This window comes from Nansenia antarctica (assembly GCF_963989245.1).
Source record: "Nansenia antarctica genome assembly, chromosome: 3".
In the NCBI taxonomy this organism is placed as follows: domain Eukaryota; kingdom Metazoa; phylum Chordata; class Actinopteri; order Argentiniformes; family Microstomatidae; genus Nansenia; species Nansenia antarctica.
Window position 1 is genome coordinate 70,562,085 of NC_137688.1, and position 20,788 is coordinate 70,582,872.

The window sequence follows — 20,788 nt, forward strand, 5'->3', positions numbered from 1 at the left end:
TTCCGAATTATTGATTTTTTATGAAGACGGAAAAATAAGATGTAAAATAGTGCAATACTGCCGCAATTAACAAGGCGAGGGAAATGGTTTGGCAAGAAATTGCTGACCGATTAAATGCGTAGGTCATACTAGCCCCAGTTATTGTTATATGTTCATATTTTAATAAATGAATATTTACTACTGTGGTGATATCAGCAGCAGGCTACAAACCGTCATATCGCCACAATGGCCTAGTGGTATCGACCGCTGCCATAGGATTTATTCGTCATTTTATATCGGTGGTTCAAATCCCTCTTCAGGCGCACTTTTTACTGCATTTCGTTGTCTGAATCTAATCTAAAATCTCATCTAAAAAAGTATGTAGGCTATAAAATTATGGTGCAGGCTAATTTACAAGAACTGACACGATTACAATGGTGTTTGAAACCATTGCATGAAATCTTCGGTTAAATGTAAAAAAATAACTTAGTCAAGTCTCGAACTCGCAACCTTTGGAACTCGAGTCCGCAGCCTTAACCACTACGCCAGCCAGACCGCTGTGATGACGGCAATGCAAGTTGAGAGAATAACTTTTTTTTTTACACTCTTTTCTTTATTGATATATCGATCTATCTATCACACTTTCAAAATATCAAGTTATCTATCACACAATCAAACTATCTATCGATCGATCACACTTTCAAAATATCAAATTATCTATCTATCACACAGTCAAACTATCTAATCTATCTATCTCGTGTGAAGTGGGAACTAATATTTCCTAGGGAGGAACTGTCGTTCGGGATGTAGTTTCCGCCTGTGAGCCTTTTTCGACGCGCGTCTCACTATAGCCTGTGTTTTAGCCTGGTCGCGACCAGGCTAGTTATATCTGACTCAGAAGGAGCTCAACCAAGCAGCGAATTATTTGAGCCACATTGATGGCACCGAACGCAAGCTAACATTTTCGAGGCTTAAAACTTTATCGAGGCTTAGAACTTTATCGAGCTTCGTGGAATAGGAACCTGGTGACTATCAAAGCCCTTCTTCCTCCTCGTACCTGGTGAAAACCATGTTTTTATACCGCTTTTTGAACTGGGTCATGCTTGGACACCGCTTTAGCTCCACACTCAATCCGTTCCACAGCTTCACTCCACATATAGAAATACAAACACTTTTTAACGTTGTACGTACATAAATATGTTTTAAATTTAACTCCCCCCTCAAATTATAACTCCCATCTCTATCAAAAAACAATTTTTGAATATTCCTAGGGAGTAGGTTGTTATTTGCTTTATACATTATTTGTGCTGTTAGAAGGAGGACCAGATCCGTGAATTTTAATGTTGTTGATTTTAAGAATAATGAATTTGTGTGATCTCTATAACCGGAATTATGAATTAACCTTATGGCTCTTTTTTGCAATATTAATAGTGATTGTAGTCTACATGTATAAGTATTGCCCCAAACCTCCGCACAATAACTTAAATATGGTAAAAGCAGTGAACAGTAGAGAGTGTGGAGTGATTTATGGTCCAGAACGTGTCTTGCCTTACTCAGTACTGAAATGCTTCTTGACAGTTTATTTAGGACATTTTTTATATGAGATGACCAGCTTATTCTATCATCAATTATCACACCAAGAAACTTAATTTCATGAACTCTTTCAATGTCCACACCATTTACCTGTATATGTACTTGAGTATTCATTTTATAATTACCAAATAACATGTAGTTAGTTTTGCTTAGGTTTAATGATAATTTGTCAAACCATCTTTTTAATTTGCACATTTCTGAAGTAATCATCTCCATTAGCTCCTTTAAATTCCCCCCAGAACAAAACATATTTGTATCATCTGCGAATAGTACTAATTTTAATGTTTTTGATACCTTGCAAATATCATTTATATAAAGAATAAACAGTTTCGGACCCAATACTGACCCTTGGGGGACGCCACAAGCAATGTCCAAGCATGACGATGAATACTCTCCCAACTTCACAAATTGTTTCCTGTCTCTTAAATAACTTCTCACCCAGTGCAATGCTACCCCCCTGATCCCATACCGTTCCAGTTTATTGATTAATATGTTGTGATTGATTGTGTCGAAAGCTTTTTTAAGATCAATGAATACTCCAACTGCATACTGTTTGTGGTCTATAGCGTTTGTAATTCCCTCGATTGATTCAATTAATGCCAGTGATGTTGAACTGTTTGATCTGAATCCGTATTGACTGTCAGAAAGTAATTTATGTTTATCTATGAATTTGTCTAATCTGTTATTGAATAGTTTTTCTAGAATTTTGGAGAATTGTGGAAGTAAAGAAATAGGCCTGTAATTTGTGAAGTGGTGTCTATCCCCAGTTTTATACAGCGGTACAACTTTAGCTATTTTCATTTTGTTAGGAAATGTACTGGTTTGGAACGATAAGTTACAGATATATGTTAGTGGTTCTGAAATCCCCTCAATTACCTTTTTCACAATTTTCATATTAATTTCATTGCAATCACTAGATGTTTTGTATTTACATTTATTAACAATATCTATTATTTCCTTTTCTTCTGTAAGGAACATTGAGCTAGGATTCCTATCTATAAGGTTGTCATCCCTATCAGGGCTCTACAGTGCGACCATTTCACTCGCATTTGCGACTAAAAATACATCTGTGCGACTAGAGAAATAAATTCACGAGCACACGTGCGAGTACAGATATATATATATATATTTATTTTTTTTATTTTTTTTTAATAAATATTATTAAAATTTTAAAAATAAATCTGCGCGAACCGTGTGGCCACATTTTAAGCCGTCAGCCAGCCCGCTACGACCACGGGAAGTCATGTTAAAAGTGAAGTTACTTCTGTTAAACTGGCGCTAAGCTAACATCGCTAATCGCTAACTCCCTTTTGGGCCTTAAAGAGACAAGCGCCCTTTTCTCATCTCAAGCTTCATTAGCTTCATTAGCTCACCACATCTACAGATTTGGTCCCACACACTCCAGATTTGAACCCAAGGTTACAACCAGGGTTAACTACCCAGGGTAGAAAGTAGAAAGCTCTCAGAACCCATTGAAAGTAGTGGAGGTACTCCAGAAGTCCAAATGCATCTCTAATCCTAGGAAACCCTAGGAAGCAAGTTGCCTAATGGCATGAAAATGCAACATGTTGTACTTGAGTGTGGCAGAGAGGTGGGACCCCCGGGGATGGTGGTGTGCTAACAGCTAGCCGCCGCAGAGGCACCGTGCTGGGCTGGCCACCTCCACATGTCACCACCCCGGGCAGCATGGGGCTGGGGACTGGTCATCTGGATGTGGGGTAGTTTAATACCCCTAGATGTGGAGTTGTCTGGCCACCGTGTGTGACTGATGTAGCCTGACCCAGCAGCAGGGAGGTGGGCAGCATGGAGACAGACCTCTGCATGGCCTGGCTGGGCTGCTAGCTGACAGACCTAGCCCTAAAGCCTGGCTGGGCTGCTAGCTGCTAGCTGACAGGCATGACATGGATGAATGAATGAACATGCTGCTAACCAGGAGAACTTGACACAGCTAGTTACCATAATACAATGCCATCAACTCTGCGTCTAGTAGGGCTGTAGGCATGGGCCAATGTGTGATTTTGGTGCAAAAATTGCAAAATCACTAATAAAAATGTGTTATAATTACATTTTTCACTGTGCTCCTAAATTTCTTTGTGTGCCCCTAACATTTTTCATTTAGGAGCACATGTGCTCCTAGTGAAAAAGGTTAGCGTAGAGCCCTGCCTATCCTCAGATGACAATTGATCAGGAATTTTTTCTGCCAGGTTTGGTCCAACACTTACAAAAAAAGTATTAAAGCTATTAACCACATCATGCATATTATCCTTTATAATGTTGTTATCAATAACATATTGAGGGTAACTCTGTTGTCTAGAACCATTTTTAATAATACTATGTAATATGTCCCATATTCCCTTATAATATTTGTTAACTTGTTTTTATATTTTTTATATTTATTTTCTGTCTCTTTAGTTCTTTGTTTTATGAATTCTCTATAAAGGGTATTTTTCTTTTTACAGGCATTTTGTAGTCCCTTTATGATCCATGGTCGGTCTGTGTATTTTTGTTTTCTGCTATATTGTTTTATTGGACAGTTTTTCTCATATAATGAAGTGAATATTCTTAAAAATGATTCATATGCATTGTCAGTATCATTTTCTTTATATACAATTTCCCAATGCTGTGCTAGTAAGTCATTCTTTAATGCATTCATGGTTTCCTCTGTCCTCACTCGTCTGTATTTTAGTTTTTCATCTGGCTGATTTCTCTTGTAATTTCAGTCATAGACTGTAAAAACTGGTAGGTGGTCACTAATATTGTTGATTAATAGACCGCTCACTGTATTGTTTTCAATGTCATTGGTGAATATGTTATCGATTAAAGTGGCACAATGGGGTGTGATTCTGCTGGGTCTGGTGATTTTTTGATATAAACTCATACTGTGCATTGTATTAATAAATTCATCCGTCATTTTGTGCTTATTTGGATTTAGCAGATCAATGTTGAAATCACCACAGATGAAGATAACTTTTTGATTAGTTTTTGAAAACATTTTTTCTATCCAGTCGTTAAATGCTTCAACACTAGAGCCTGGTGCTCTATATATACAGCTAATTATTACATTTTTATTTTTTTCTTTACATATTTCAATTGTTATGCATTCTAATAAGTTGTCAATCACAGTTGTCATACTTTCTACCACCTTGTAATTCAAGTTATTGTCCACATACAAAGCCACTCCTCCTCCACTCTTATTCTTTCTATTTATACAGTTAACTTCATACCCATCCAGTTCAAAATCCATTCCTTTATCAGCATTGATCCATGTTTCCGAGATGGAAATTATTTTTGAATGGTTTTGTGAATTGATTTAAATATTCTTGATGTAATTGAAGTTGGCATACAGGCTTCTGCTATTGAAATGGATTATTGATAATTTGCTGTCCGTTTTAATGGTCTGGTTGTACTGTTCATCTGTGTAGTAGCTGCAGTTGTCGTTGATGTTGTAGAAGAAATTATTCTCCGGATCTATGTCATTTTCCAAGTCTAGTAAATTATGGTCAGTGTATTGAAATGTTCTCAGTTCCAGTTCCCCATGATCAGTAATACTACCACAGTTATATCATTAGTGTCTCCACTCTCCAGATGTAGATGAAGGAGTTAAGTCAGGCAGTGTCATTGTGTGTTGTGAATTCATACCTTACAGTCCGGTTTATGATGATCGTTAGTAGTTGTCCAGTTCCTCGATGCTTCTGATGACCAATATTTTGGCTTGCTCCGGCGTTCTGTTTAGTTTAATGAAGATTTTTACAGTTTGTGGTCCAGGCCTTAAAAAAAATCACTCAAACCTTTTTGTATCAGCCACGATGTTGTCAGATGAAAGGCTTATCATTCGTTAGCTCGTAACCCAATCAGATAAGACCCACCCCCCGTAGTCAAAAGCTTGCCTGCTTAGCCACTATTGCAAATCACAGGGACACATTCAGGCCTAGGCCTATTGTTTTTTCATTGTGCCTGTTTACCATCTATCCTCACATTGTCACCATGTGTCTCATGTGTCTCCGTGCTGTCTGGCCCTCAGGGGTCCGAGCTGAGCGGCTGGTCGCTGGGTCGCTGGACTCAGGACGGGCTGGACGTCCACCAGAACTTCCCCGACCTCAACTCCATACTGTGGGAGGCCGAAGCGAAGAAGTGGATCCCCAGGAAAATGCTCAATCACCACGTGGCCATCCCCGAGTGGTACCAGAACAACAATGCCACAGTCAGTCAAAGTCAGGACTTTTACAGTGTGTCAGGGGAAGGCTGGTGGAGGTAGAAATCGAGGAGGGACAGTGGAAATCTCCTCTGTCAAGAAATCCAGTGACTTCTTGATTTCATCGCCTTCTTCGGTTGTCAGTGCCTTCTTAGGACCCATGGTTTAAGACAAAATACACAACAAGCAAATCAACTCTTCAAACCTCCCGCTCCTCTGCTCCTCCGTCCACTCGCGTCACCGCGTCATACTGAATGTTCTCAAGGAGGCCGACGTGTGTGTGTGTGTGTGTGTGTGTGTGTGTGTGTGTGTGTGTGTGTGTGTGTGTGTGTGCGTGTGCGTGTGCGTGTGCGTGTGTCTGTGTGTGTGTGTGTGTGTGTGTGTGTGTGTGTGTGTGTATGTTACTCCTTGTATCTGTACGTTAATGTAATAAAAGCAATTCTGATTCTGATTCTGATTTCATCGATCGTGCATCAAACCAAACCGAACGTCCTGGGGTCCCAGGGCCCGCGGAGGATGATGGTGGTTCTCCCCGTGCTGGATGAGGCCTGCGAGAGAGTCCCTATCCGAGAGCTCTGAGCGTGAGTAAACACCGCCCCCCTGTGGCCAAACGGAGCCACAGCAGGCAGCAGACAGCAGACCGCAGAGAGCAGCAGCAGCTTAGCGGTACAGGTGGAGAAGCACGAACAGAGATTAACAGCTTTCCAGTGTCTTTGTCTGTGTCGTGACTCAGCGTTCTGGGCATCATGCAGTTCCTTTAACAGAAGCCTCAATGTCATACTGCTCCTGTCAGACAGACAGCTCCTAATTTCGGGCAGTTATTATTATTCTTATTCTTATTATTATTATTATTATTATTATTATTATTATTATTATTAGTAGTAGTAGTAGTAGTAGTAGTAGTAGTAGTAGTAGTAGTAGTAGTAGTAGTAGTACTAGTAGTAGTAGTAGAAGTAGTTGTAGTAGTATTATTATAATAATAATAATTATTATTATTATTATTATTATTATTATTATTATTAGTAGTAGTAGTAGTAGTAGTAGTAGTAGTAGTACTAGTAGTAGTAGTAGTAGAAGTAGTTGTAGTAGTATTATTATAATAATAATAATTCTTATTATTATTATTAGTAGTAGTAGTAGTAGTAGTAGTAGTAGTAGTAGTAGTATTAGTAGTAGTAGTAGTATTATTATAATAATAATAATAATTATTATTATTATTATTATTAGTAGTAGTAGTAGTAGTAGTAGTAGTAGTAGTAGTAGTAGTAGTAGTAGTAGTAGTAGTAGTAGTAGTAGTAGTAGTAGTAGTAGTAGTAGTAGTAGTATAGTATTATTATTATTATTATTATTATTATTATTATATTATTATTAATTGAGGGCACGTAGTCTAAGTTTGGTTGCTCTGGATGATAATAATAATAACTTTTATTTGTATAGCACTTTTCATGCTAACATTGCAGCTCAAAGTGCTCCAATCATTATATAATCATCATTTAATTATTTAGTAATTTAAAGGCAATATTAAAAAGATGGGTTTTTAGTCTTGACTTGAACATACTGTATGTGCTGGGGTTGCATCCCTAATGTAAACTGGCAGTGAAGACACAATCTGGGTGCATAAAATGAGAACACAGCCTCACCAAATCTCTTCTTTTGTACATGTGGTACACAGAGAAAACCAGCATCAGAAGACCTGAGAGCTCTATTGGGCTGATATGCTAGCAGAAGACCTGAGAGCTCTATTGGGCTGATATGCTAGCAGAAGACCTGAGAGCTCTATTGGGCTGATATGCTAGCAAAAGACCTGAGAGCTCTATTGGGCTGATATGCTAGCAAAAGACCTGAGAGCTCTATTGGGCTGATATGCTAGCAAAAGGTCTCTCAGATATTCTGGTGCTGTGCCAGTGAGAGCTTTATAAACAAGCTATTGCCATGTATTGGCAATACTCTACTGCCGTGATTTCTCTTGAGTGAGCTTATTGACACTCTCTGCCACGTCATGGGCGTGCGTGTGCAGGGTTTAACTCATTCACTGCCCCGGGTGAATGAAATCACCCAAACTGTCAACATTCCAGAGAACATTCCAAGAATTAAAAAAATATAATGCTTCATTTTGTAGCCAATCAAAGCCTTGTTGCTAGGTAAAACACATAAAACACATGAAATACCAGAATCGTTTGGCAGTTAGTAAGTTAAGCAGGTCTCTCCCTCCCTCTCTCACCCCCCTCTCTCTCTCCCTCTCTCTCCCTCTCTCTCTCTCCTTCTCTCTCCCCCCCCTCTCTCTCTCCCCCCCCCCCTCTCTCTCTCTCCCCCCCCCTCTCTCTCTCTCTCTCCCCACTCCCTCTCTCACTCAGCCTCCACCACCCAGGCCTCCATCACCCATGGTGACCATCACATGTCGAGGTGTCCTTGGGCAAGACACTGAACCCCAAATTGCTCCCAGTGAGCGGGCCGGCGCCTTGCATGGTAGCTTGGCCGCCATTGGTGTGTGAATGTGTGTGTGAATGTGTGAATGAGAGGCTGTTGTAAAGAGCTTTGGATAAAGGAGCTGTATAAGTCAGTCCATTTAGGTTGGGAAAAAAATAAAACACGCTACATGTGAGTGACAGTCAGAGGAGCTGTGTGTGACTCTAAAGCACCACACACTATGTGTCAAGTAAAGTCAAGTCATGTTTATTTATATAGCACATTTACAACGACAAAACAGACACCCACAGTGCTTAACAGATAAAACAGTAGTAAAAGAAAACAACAAATAAAAAAACACTAAAACAAAAACAAGGTGCAATACAGAATACAACAGGTGCAGAAATAAAAGTGCAGAAAAGTGCAGTTTTCGGGAGGCAGGCTCAGCTCAGGTCAAAGGTCAGGGAGAAGAGGTACGTCTTAGTTAAGGTTTTAAAAGCCTCGACACTCTGGGCGGATCTGACGTGGAGGGGGAGGCTGTTCCAGAGCCTAGGGCGGCCTTAGAGAAGGCTCTAGCCCCTCTGGTTTTTAGTCTGGTCCTAGGGACGACCTCCAGCAGCAGCTGGTCAGCTGACCTCAGGGCTCTGGATGGGGTATGGTGGCGCAGGAGATCAGCCAGGTAGCCTACAGAGGTGCCTGCCTGTTTAGTACAGAGGTGCCTGCCTGTTTAGTGATCAAAAGTAATTAAAAATCAATACGGAAGCGGACGGGGAGCCAGTGTGTGTGTGGGCCCAGGGTGAGAGGTACAGGTGTCCTGAATGGACTGACCCCTCTCTGTGAGGGACATCTGGCAGCTTGTGTGTGTGTCCCGGGGGTAACTGTTAGAGGCCGGGGGCTGCTGTGTGCCAGTCTGTATGAGCGCGACCAATGGCAAACAACGGTAACCAACGGCAACCAACGGTAACCAACGGCAACCAACGGTATGGTCCAAATTGAAAGCCACTCCTCTTAAACCTGATTTATTGATTTGTAAATGTCAATAATAAGATACCAATTATATTATTTTTGTTGGAAACTGATAGAAATGTGATAATGTCTCTCTGCTAGAGAATTGTATATCCGTCAAATGTTAAGCTAGCAACAGTGCTTTAGCTAGCTAACACCTCCCTATCCTCCTTGCTGCCTGGTGAAACACCTGGATATTATGATGATGAACAGGTACATGTCTGTGTGTTATAAGTATGATATGTGTATGGTTGAGACTCTGGTGGACATGGCCAGTCTGTATGACCGCAGGATGAAACACGTTCGTAAATTCGCCGCAGCGCACACTGGGTTCAATGTAATATAGGAACCAAGTCATTTGATTGGACAAGAGGCAGTCACGTGGACGCTCTGGCGTTCTCAGAGCAAATTTACGAACGCGGACAGAATAACCAGTGTGGCTGACTGGTTAACCCGCTGTCCCAAGGAGATGTCTGCTACATAAACTAGGCATGAATGAAAGCATTTCTTCTTAGGGCCACTATGGACATCTTTACTCATTTGGTGAGACTGCATTCTCATATTATGCTCCAGATAGTGTCTCACTGCCAGTTTACATTAGGGATGCAACCCAGTGGCGTAGCGGACGGGCCCGCAAGCGACGCACCGCGGGGGGGCCCCCAGCCTCTAGGGGGCCCCCTAACATTGGATACTGTGGTGGGTTGACATAATTCACCCACGGTGGGTTGGGAGTATTGTTCCGCACGGACAGTTACAGGCACGCGGGAAGGTATTTTGACTGGGGGTGCTGAGGTGCTGTCTATATACGCTACAGGGAAAAAAATTGCCAGGGAAAAAATTATAACGATTTCTCTCCCTCCCTCCCTCCCTACCTCTCGCTGATTGCTCGTTCGCTCACACGCACACAGTGGCATAACGACGGGCCCCAATGCACGGGCAATAATAGTTAAGCACGCACGCACCCACACACTACAAAGACGTAACGTTAAATATTTTACCAACAATGTGTTGGAATTTACAGTAATTTCCACTCAGCTCACAGTGTCCCACAATGTCCACAAACATGATGTTGACCATTATTACAGACAGCACTCCATGTCGATTGTTATTGCCTCTTAACGGAAGCCCTTCGCTGCCGAAGAATCGGATGGATCTGAATATCAGTTCTAATACGTTTCTGGCCGTCTGTTGCTCTTTCTCAACAACGTCCGACAGTAGAGCATTAATGGGAGTGTTGTTAAGCTCAGCATCTTCTTCCAACTCCACTTCAATTGTTCTGGCTGATTTAGCATTTTTGCTAAAGAACTCAGAGATTCCCTAGCAAGATATGACCAAGTGATCACTAACATTAAAACTAACAAACACATTTTTACATTTATTACAAAAAACACATTTATTTTTATTCCCAAAAGCAACAATAGTTATTATATTGTTTTAAATTATTGTTTGAATATTTTTTTTATTTTTTTAATTCAGGCAGGAGGAGCTCCTTCTGCCTGCCGCTAGGGGGTGCTGCAGCACCCTCAGCACCCCCCTTCCTGCGTCCCTGGACAGTTAAGTGCGTGGTACCCGAGTTGTTTATTCAGTTACTGCTTGAGTGTGTTGTTGACAATCGTCCATGTCCTTCATTAAACGTTTAGCTTTGTCATTTGATACGCCGCCTCCGACTCCGGTCTCTCGGCACTACATACAAACTTATATATTTTTTTTTTTGGCAGCGAGACACAAGACCCTGCAGAAAAATGAGCAAGCGAAAGTACCTCAGTGGTGCGCAAAAACGGCAAGAGCAATATAACATGTAACAAAATGCAGCGAAACTTCCCAAAATATCACATTTTCTCACAAACCGACCCAAAGCAGCTTCTGCGACTGAAGCGGGTAGGGATGCAATTAACACTGGGTCAGGGACGAACGCTGTGGATGCACCTGTTGCACCGCGGTGGAGGTCAGTGTTACTGACCCGGCCGAGAGATCGTTTTCAAAACTCTAAATGATCAAAAGCTATCTGAGAAGCACCATGTCCCAGGACAGACTCTCCAGACTAGCGATTCTCAGCATTGAAAGCCAGCGCGCACGTCAAATGGATTTAACAAACATACCATGTTACATAGTGAAGGACTTCGCACAGACGAATGCCAGGAGGAGAGGACGTTTTGGTCATTGTTAAAGGTAAGAATAGACTATTATTTGATATTATTCGAGATATTTATTAATCTATGAATCAAATTAACTTGGGGTGGTGGGTAGCCTGTCGGTCTGTTCTTGTTGCCGTTTGTGTATGGACATGTCACACACACAGTCACACATATGGTGTCAGAATGATTCTTCTGAGCAAACGGCCAGCGCGCTGTAGCTGATATCTGTCCAGGCCAACCATAGGGTCTATGCTGTAGTAGGCTTTATGCAGCCTTAAAATAAATTTACCGCTACATCCGTTTGAGTTAACCTCCGTTGCGAAAGGGCCCCCACCGCCACCTTGCGGGTGGGCCTCGGGATTTTGCGGTACGCCACTGATGCAACCTCAGCACTATGTTCAAGTCAAGACTAAAAACCCATCTTTTTAATATTGCCTTTAAATGACTAAATGATTAAATGATGATTATATAATGATTGGAGCACTTTGAGCTGCAACGTTTGCAGGAAAAGCGATATACAAATAAAAAGTTATTATTATTATTATTGTTATTAATAATAATAATAATATTAATATTATTATTATCTTGCATTAGGCCTTTAGGGGCCCAGTGCAGACTCGTTACGCCACTGGAAATTCCCACTATTCCCATCTGGGACAGGGCCCTGGCTCGCTCCCCCTCACGGGAGGGGAGGAGGCGGAGTTTCTCCGCAAACTTTTTAGTCGTGTTCCCTGGCCCCGCCCCTGTTTCCCTGGCCCCGCCTCCTGTTTCACTGGCCCCGCCCCTGCTTCCCTGGCCCCGCCCCTGCTTCCCTGGCTCCTCCTGCGATTCCCACCGTCGTGATTCCTCCATTCCTAAAACTTCATACTTCGAATTCCACCTTTTTACTGTCAAAACTTACTTGTTTATTTTTTTTTCACGCAAAAAAGGGGCCAACGGCTGCGAGGAAGGAAATTGAATAGAGCGGATGAGTTTTCCAACCCGGTGAAACTGTGCTGGAGAAGCGAGGCTTTGAGAGGTGAGTAGAGCTTCTTTGTCTGGTGTTTGCTGCAACTTTTGCGCGTCGGAAGTTTTTCGGATCTTTGTCATATTTCGCATTTTTTTTTCCGCGCGTCTCGCTTGATTAGGAAGTCTTCCCCCCCCCCTCACCCCTGGTTCGTTCAAGTCAACTTTTGTAAAGGAAACGAAATAAAAGCGAATCGGGTCAAGATCTAAGTCTAGATCGACTTGACTTTTCTCCGCTTTGGAAGTATTGAGTCATGTGTTGTTGTTGCTGTGTGTGTGAGACGTGTTCATGTGTTTCTGGGAACATGCTGCAAGAAATTAATCGCCGCCCTACTAAGCGGGACTAATAAAGTTGTTTGAATTGAATTGTTAGAGGGGAATATCCGCGTCGGAAATCTCACAACACTTTGCGGTCATTTTGTGGTCGTGTTGTGGTCGCGTTGTGGTCTATCCGCTGGTCGATTTGAACACAGTTTTATTCCAGTTCTCCTCTCTGGATCGACTCAAACACCCAGTATGCAGGGCAGAGATGGGACCCTCTATTGGGAGCCCCCGGACCCCCCCCCCCCCCCTACCCCAGTCTCACAGCTCCGACATGACTGCAGGACACGTCTAGTCTACTACCCTGCAGATGTAGTCGCGTTTCCATGCTTTGTAACAAGATATTAAACACGTTTTTTTCCTTTCAATGTTGTCTCCCATCCCAAAAATGAGTGAAACTCACTTCCACACGCACACATCTGTCCACAGGCCTGGCAACTGGTTGTGAAACCCTCCAGACAGACCAGATCCTAAAGCTGGTTCTACTGGTTGGGCACGTACATAGTCTTGCATAATAAGAAGTCTCCCTCCTGTGGGCTGATTTGAAGCAAGTGAAAGAATTAGATTTGTTTTTTCCCTTTCTTCTTCCTCTTCTCACAGCCCGCCAAGTTTGTTGCTACCTGTTGACTTGTAACTGTTCAGATACAGAGAGGAGGAGGGTTAGGGTTAGGGTTAGGGTTAGGAGGCCTGAGAGAGAGAGAGAGAGAGGAGGAGGCCTGTGTTCAGAGACAGAGAGAGAGGAGGAGGCCTGTGTTCAGAGAGAGAGGAGGAGGAGGCCTGTGTTCAGAGAGAGAGGAGGAGGAGGCCTGTGTTCAGAGAGAGAGAGAGAGGAGGAGGCCTGTGTTCAGAGAGAGAGAGAGAGGAGGAGGCCTGTGTTCAGAGAGAGAGAGAGAGGAGGCCTGTGTTCAGAGAGAGAGAGAGAGGAGGAGGCCTGTATTCAGACAGAGAGAGAGAGAGAGGAGGAGGCCTGTGTTCAGAGAGAGAGAGGAGGAGGCCTGTGTTCAGACAGAGAGAGAGAGGAGGAGGCCTGTTCAGAGAGAGAGAGAGAGAGAGGAGGAGGCCTGTGTTCAGAGAGAGAGAGAGAGAGAGAGAGAGAGAGAGAGGAGGCCTGTGTTCAGAGAGAGGGAGAGGAGGAGGCCTGTGTTCAGAGAGAGAGAGAGAGAGGAGGAGGCCTGTGTTCAGAGAGAGAGAGAGAGAGAGAGAGGAGAAGGCCTGTGTTCAGAGAGAGAGAGAGAGAGGAGGAGGCCTGTGTTCAGAGAGAGAGAGAGAGAGAGAGAGGAGAAGGCCTGTGTTCAGAGAGAGAGAGAGAGGAGGAGGTCTGTGTTCAGAGAGAGAGAGAGAGGAGGAGGCCTGTGTTCAGACAGAGAGAGAGGAGGAGGCCTGTGTTCAGACAGCGAGAGAGGAGGAGGCCTGTGTTCAGAGAGAGAGAGAGAGAGAGGAGGAGGCCTGTGTTCAGAGAGAGAGAGAGAGGAGGAGGAGGCCTGTGTTCAGAGAGAGAGAGAGAGAGAGAGAGGAGGCCTGTGTTCAGAGAGAGAGAGAGAGAGAGAGGAGGCCTGTGTTCAGAGAGAGAGAGAGAGAGAGAGAGGAGGCCTGTGTTCAGAGAGAGAGAGAGAGAGAGAGGAGGCCTGTGTTCAGAGAGAGAGAGAGAGAGAGAGGAGGCCTGTGTTCAGAGAGAGAGAGAGAGGAGGCCTGTGTTCAGAGAGAGAGAGAGAGGAGGAGGCCTGTGTTCAGAGAGAGAGAGAGAGAGAGAGGAGGCCTGTGTTCAGAGAGAGAGAGAGGAGGAGGCCTGTGTTCAGAGAGAGAGAGAGAGAGGAGGAGGCCTGTGTTCAGAGAGAGAGAGAGAGAGGAGGAGGCCTGTGTTCAGAGAGAGAGGGAGAGGAGGAGGCCTGTGTTCAGAGTAGGGATGCTCCGATCTGGATTTTTGGGGCCGATACCGATCACCGATTTTTTTCCTCAAGATCAACCGATACCGATACCGATTTTTTTTTAAATACATAACTGTAGGCCTACTGACTGGATAGCCTACATATTTTTTGCTTTTTAGACAAAAGTTTTGATCCATTAGGCACCAAGCAAACGCAGACCCATTTTTATGGCATAGTAAAGGTCTGGCCTATCACCCTGTTAGGGCCTGAAGCCCAAGTCAGTCGATATGGCTGTATAAAAGACATCATAAACGTGGCCTTCATGGTTTACATACTGTTACGTCCTCCTATGTTTTCTGTTCAGTTATCTGTCTTCCCCAGGAAAAAAAAAAAAAAAAAAAAAAATCGGTTTTTGCGATCGGCCATTTTTGCCGATCACCGATCGAGTCATTTGGAGTGAAATCGGCCGATTTAAATCGGTGGCCGATAAATCGGAGCATCCCTAGTTCAGAGAGAGAGAGAGAGAGGAGGAGGCCTGTGTTCAGAGAGAGAGAGGAGGAGGCCTGTGTTCAGAGAGAGAGAGAGAGAGGAGGAGGCCTGTGTTCAGAGAGAGAGAGAGAGAGGAGGAGGCCTGTGTTCAGAGAGAGAGAGAGAGGAGGAGGCCTGTGTTCACAGAGAGAGAGGGAGGAGGAGGCCTGTGTTCAGAGAGAGAGAGAGAGAGGGAGGAGGAGGCCTGTGTTCAGAGAGAGAGAGGAGGAGGCCTGTGTTCAGAGAGGGAGAGAGAGGAGGAGGCCTGTGTTCAGAGAGAGAGAGAGAGAGGAGGAGGCCTGTGTACAGAGAGAGAGAGAGGAGGAGGCCTGTGTTCAGAGAGAGAGAGAGAGAGGGAGGAGGCCTGTGTTCAGAGAGAGAGAGGAGGAGGAGGCCTGTGTTCAGAGAGAGAGAGAGAGGAGGAGGCCTGTGTTCAGGTGTATGTAGGGGAGGGGTGCCTTCTAGACTGAGTGTCAGTCCATGTGCCTGTCTGTCTTCCAGGAGGGATGATGACCTCAGTATCTATCAGCTAGACGTGTAGGTTCTCCCTATCAGTCTATCAGTAGGTATTGTGTACATGTGTTTGGGGGTCTGTTTGGGATTGATTGATATTGTGTTGTGTGTGTGTGTGTGTGTGTTTAGGGCAGAGAGAGAGAGAGTGTGTGTGTGCGTGTGTGTGCGTGTGCGTGTGTTTTGTCTGGGTGTGTGTGTGTGTGTGTCTGTTTGTTGGTGTGTGTGTGTGTGTGTGTGTGTGTGTGTGTGTGTGCATCTGTGTTTGTGTCAGTAGCACTGCAAGGTGAGCAGCAGCAGTGTGTGTGTGTGTGTGTGTGTGTGTGTGTGTGTGTGTGTGTGTGTGTGTAGCTGACCTCATGGTTGTATTTAGCTTCACAGTAACACTCCTGGCTCAGCACCAGCACATGACCTTTTGGCTAGGGGAGCTAAATTAGACCCAGCAGTGTGTGTGTGTGTGTGTGTGTGTGTGTGTGTGTGTGTGTGTGGTCTGGTTACTTACATCACAACTGCCCAGGGGACCCCCACTAAGGTGGTTGGTCAAGTAGGCCTCAAGTAGCCTTGAGAGCCGATGGTTCTGGAGCCTAACGGACTGACTTATATAGCGCCATATTCTGAAGCGCTTTACAACGGCCTCTCATTCACCCATTCACACACACATTCACACACCAATGGCAGCAAGCTACCATGCAAGGTGCCGGCCCGCTCACTGGGAGCAATTTGGGGTTCAGTGTCTTGCCCAAGGACACTTCAACATGTGGCCAGCCAGGGCTCGAACCGCCGATCTGCCAACCTTGCGATCATTAGACGGCGGCTCTACCTCCTGAGACACAGCCGCCCCGAATTGTTCATCCGTGATCAGACTTAGCTGAGGTGCTGCAGCTGAAGAGTATCAATAGAGCGCAAAAGAAACACCATCCGCACACTCAGATCAGTACACAAAACACTTGTTTATAACGCTAGCTTTCGATCATAGACCTTCTTCAGGCAAGAGGCCTAACGGCCCTTAGGGGGCAGGAGTCTATGTCCTGTTTCCGTAGCGTGAGGCGGCTTGATGTACAAGTACACCCCCTGGACATGACGCTGGTATGTCGCAGGGTCTTACCCCCCCAATTTCAACCCCTTAATGCTGAGTGCCAAGCAGGGAGGCATCGGGTACCATTTTTATAGTCTTTGGTGGTACGACTCGGCCGGGGATCGAACTCACGAGTCACGACCTCCCAATCTCAGGGCGGAGGACACTCTAACCACCAGGCCACTGAGCTGGTATGGTGGTCAGTACCAGAGGTACCAGAGGTTACGGTTCTGGTCTATGGAGGTACCAGGGGTTAAGGTTCTGGTCTATGGAGGTACCAGGGGTTAAGGTTCTGGGGTCGGTTGCACCACTTCTTACTAAGTACAAACTAACCCTAGTTATAGCGTAAGTATTACTAAACTTGAATGGGTTGCACCAAGCACACTAGTTATGACGTAGAGCTTAGTAACTACTAAATATTTATACATACCCCTCGGGTGGTATAAGTTATAACTTAGTTGTTACTAAGAAGACATTAGCCAATCAGCGAGCAAAGCAAAACCCTCCGTTTTTAAATCCTCAATTTTGACCGCCATTGGCTAAAAGCTGTAATTTGGCTCTACAAGTGTTAATATGTTTTCAGGCAAGAAAGTAACCATATATATTCACAAAATGTGTCCGGTTTATCAAAATAACCAGTTTATATATCTGATCTGACGTTTTTCCCCCACTTCTGTGGGAAACTTCGCTAGCAACATTACGTTGCTAAGATACCTTCACTGCAGAGTTCCACAGAAACACAGTAACATAATCCTACCATAAGCGTGGAACTACAAGCCAACATTGAGTACATTGTATTAATAAACAATTTAATTTGTCATAACTACGGCTCATGTGTCTTTTATAATGTACAAACAAAATAAATGTAGAAATGCAGGAACTGAATCGCTATCTTCCATAGGCTGGTTTCCCCTGCTTCGCCAGGCTACTTTATCTCCGCTGAGGTAACGACGGTAAGCTCTACTCGTGTCGCTAGCGAAGTTTCCCACAGAAGTGGGGAAAAAAACGTCAGATCAGATATATAAACGGGTTATTTTGATAAACTGGACACATTTTGTGAATATATATGGTTACTTTCTCGCCTGAAAACATATTAAAACTTCATAAAATGATATGACAATGACTTGTAGAGCCAAATTACAGCTTTTAGCCAATGGCGGCCAAAATTGAGGATTTAAAAACGGAGGGTTTTGCTTTGCTCGCTGATTGGCTATAATGTTATTCTTCTACGTTTTATGTGACAATGTATTTTTAGTAACAACTTGCGCATTACTAAGTATTTACTAACTAAGATTGACAAACGATTGGCGTGGTGCAGCCGAAATTAGTAAACAACTAGTTTGAAACTAGCTAGTAACTACTAGGGGTTTAGTAACTACTAAGTGCCTACATTTAGTAATGACTTATGCCAAATTGGTGCAACCCAGGCCTGGTCTATGGAGGTACCAGGGGTTAAGGTTCTGGTCTATGGAGGTACCAGGGGTTCTGTCTGCTCTCATCTTGTGTCAAAACCCTCAAGGACACAATATGTTCCAGCATTAGACTGTTCCAGGAAGGCAGTCTAAGCTGTTAGGACGTCTATGACTCTGTTGTTGTTAGGACGTCTATGACTCTGTTGTTGTTGTTGTTGTTGTTAGGACGTCTATGACTCTGTTGTTGTTGTTGTTGTTAGGACGTCTATGACTCTGTTGTTGTTGTTGTTAGGACGTCTATGACTCTGTTGTTGTTGTTGTTGTTAGGACGTCTATGACTCTGTTGTTGTTGTTAGGACGTCTATGACTCTGTTGTTGTTGTTGTTGTTAGGACGTCTATGACTCTGTTGTTGTTGTTGTTGTTATGACGTCTATGACTCTGTTGTTGTTGTTGTTAGGACGTCTATGACTCTGTTGTTGTTGTTAGGACGTCTATGACTCTGTTGTTGTTGTTGTTGTTAGGACGTCTATGACTCTGTTGTTGTTGTTAGGACGTCTATGACTCTGTTGTTGTTGTTGTTAGGACGTCTATGACTCTGTTGTTGTTATTGTTGTTAGGACGTCTATGACTCTGTTGTTGTTGTTGTTAGGACGTCTATGACTCTGTTGTTGTTGTTGTTAGGACGTCTATGACTCTGTTGTTGTTATTGTTGTTGTTAGGACGTCTATGACTCTGTTGTTGTTGTTGTTGTTAGGACGTCTATGACTCTGTTGTTGTTATTGTTGTTGTTAGGACGTCTATGACTCTGTTGTTGTTGTTGTTAGGACGTCTATGACTCTGTTGCTGTTATTGTTGTTAGGACGTCTATGACTCTGTTGTTATTGTTAGGACGTCTATGACTCTGTTGTTGTTGTTAGGACGTCTATGACTCTGTTGCTGTTATTGTTGTTAGGACGTCTATGACTCTGTTGTTGTTATTGTTGTTAGGACGTCTATGACTCTGTTGTTGTTGTTAGGACGTCTATGACTCTGTTGTTGTTGTTGTTAGGACGTCTATGACTCTGTTGCTGTTGTTGTTGTTGTTAGGACGTCTATGACTCTGTTGTTATTGTTGTTAGGACGTCTATGACTCTGTTGTTGTTGTTAGGACGTCTATGACTCTGTTGTTGTTGTTGTTGTTGTTAGGACGTCTATGACGTTGTTGTTGTTAGGACGTCTATGACTCTGTTGTTGTTGTTGTTGTTAGGACGTCTATGACTCTGTTGTTGTTGTTAGGACGTCTATGACTCTGTTGTTGTTAGGACGTCTATGACTCTGTTGTTGTTGTTGTTAGGACGTCTATGATGTTGTTAGGACGTCTATGATGTTGTTAGGACGTCTATGATGCTGTTAGGACGTCTATGAGACTGTGTCGTGTGTAATAACTGGCCTATATTCTGGGACCATGGCAATTGTGGGCTGACAACAAACATACAAACAGTTTAGGGTTGGGTGGTATCGGATTTTGGAAACCATTAAACCTCCAAATTAAACTGCAGCTTACGGTTTAACCACGGTTTATGGCGTCATGATCCATCATTGTAATTTTCACACAACGACAAAAATGTGTTCCAGTTTCATTCTCTGACCAACCATCAGAAACAGAATAGCCAACGTTAACAACATTAACGACATTAACAACATTAACGACTTCTATAAAGCTGCTAATATAAAGCTTGAGTGCAAATACAGCGGCTAAAAAAAGAAAAAGACATAAATTCTACGGCGTCTGACGACCCAAACGGAATGAAATTAAGAACAAATCTGGGCCACGACCCAGGACAAATAAATTAGATTAAAAGCACTACAGCCTATAGCACCAAGCAGGCTTATCAAACAGCCTATAGCACCAAGCAGGCTTATCAAACAGTCATAAAATAACCAAAACGGCAGAAACGAAAATGGGCACAATAGCATATCCTACAGACATGTTTACATTGACATGTTTGGCATTTAGCAGACGCCTTATTCCAAAGCGACTTACAATCAATACATTTGACTAAGCAAGGGAATCATCAATCCACCAGTCGTAGCAGGAAGAGTAATCTAGCTCAGGCCAGGGGCCATTGGCAGACTCGGTGATGGAAGGATTTAAAAAAAAATATATATATAGACATTGGAGAACAGAGAGACAGTACAAGAGGGGCAGTAGAAGTCATAGGGGACACAGTAAAGGGGAAAAGCTGGTGACTCAGGAGACGCAGTGCTGGGGGGTAGTGGATGTCTCAGGAGGAGCAGTTAAGGTGTAACCTGAAGAGATGGAGGTCTTCAGTCTCCAACGGAAGATAGGTAGTGACTCTGCAGTTCTGACAGCCGTGGGAAGCTCATTCCACCAGCGGGGAGCCAGTATAGTGAAGAGACGTGATCAGGCAGCATGACTGCCGTGTTGGTGTAGAGGTGGTGGGGCCAGTCGGCCAGCCGAGGTGGAGGAGCGGAGTGAACGGGCTGAAGTTTGGGGGGTGACCACACTGTTAGGATATTCTTCAAGCCTGTTCTAGGTTTTTAACCAGAAAAGCATGTTGGAGGTTGAACTTGTCCAGGCTTCAGCAGGGCAACGTAACAGACTTACAACAGCTCTGCCTGCTGTGCTGAACTCTGATGGAGAGCTTGTGGCACACACACACAAGTACCTGCGGCCATGGGGGCGGCTGTGTCTCAGGAGGTAGAGGCTGTGTCTCAGGAGGTAGAGGCTGTGTCTCAGGAGGTAGAGGCTGTGTCTCAG

The 20,788-nt window shown here is 43.8% G+C and overlaps 1 protein-coding gene across 1 annotated transcript in view; it reads left to right on the forward strand.

The window, feature by feature from the left end:
• The window catches only part of LOC308154335 (adenosine receptor A3-like), a gene marked incomplete at both ends in the record, with an annotated part of 34,672 nt that extends 28,329 nt beyond the window's left edge, over positions 1-6,343 (forward strand). The window contains 2 exons of the mRNA XM_080527498.1: positions 5,594-5,773; positions 6,269-6,343. Of these exons, the coding sequence (XP_080383624.1) occupies positions 5,594-5,773; positions 6,269-6,343 (255 nt within the window). The remainder of the gene's footprint in view (positions 1-5,593; positions 5,774-6,268) is intronic.
• Between the last annotated feature and the right edge of the window lie 14,445 nt (positions 6,344-20,788).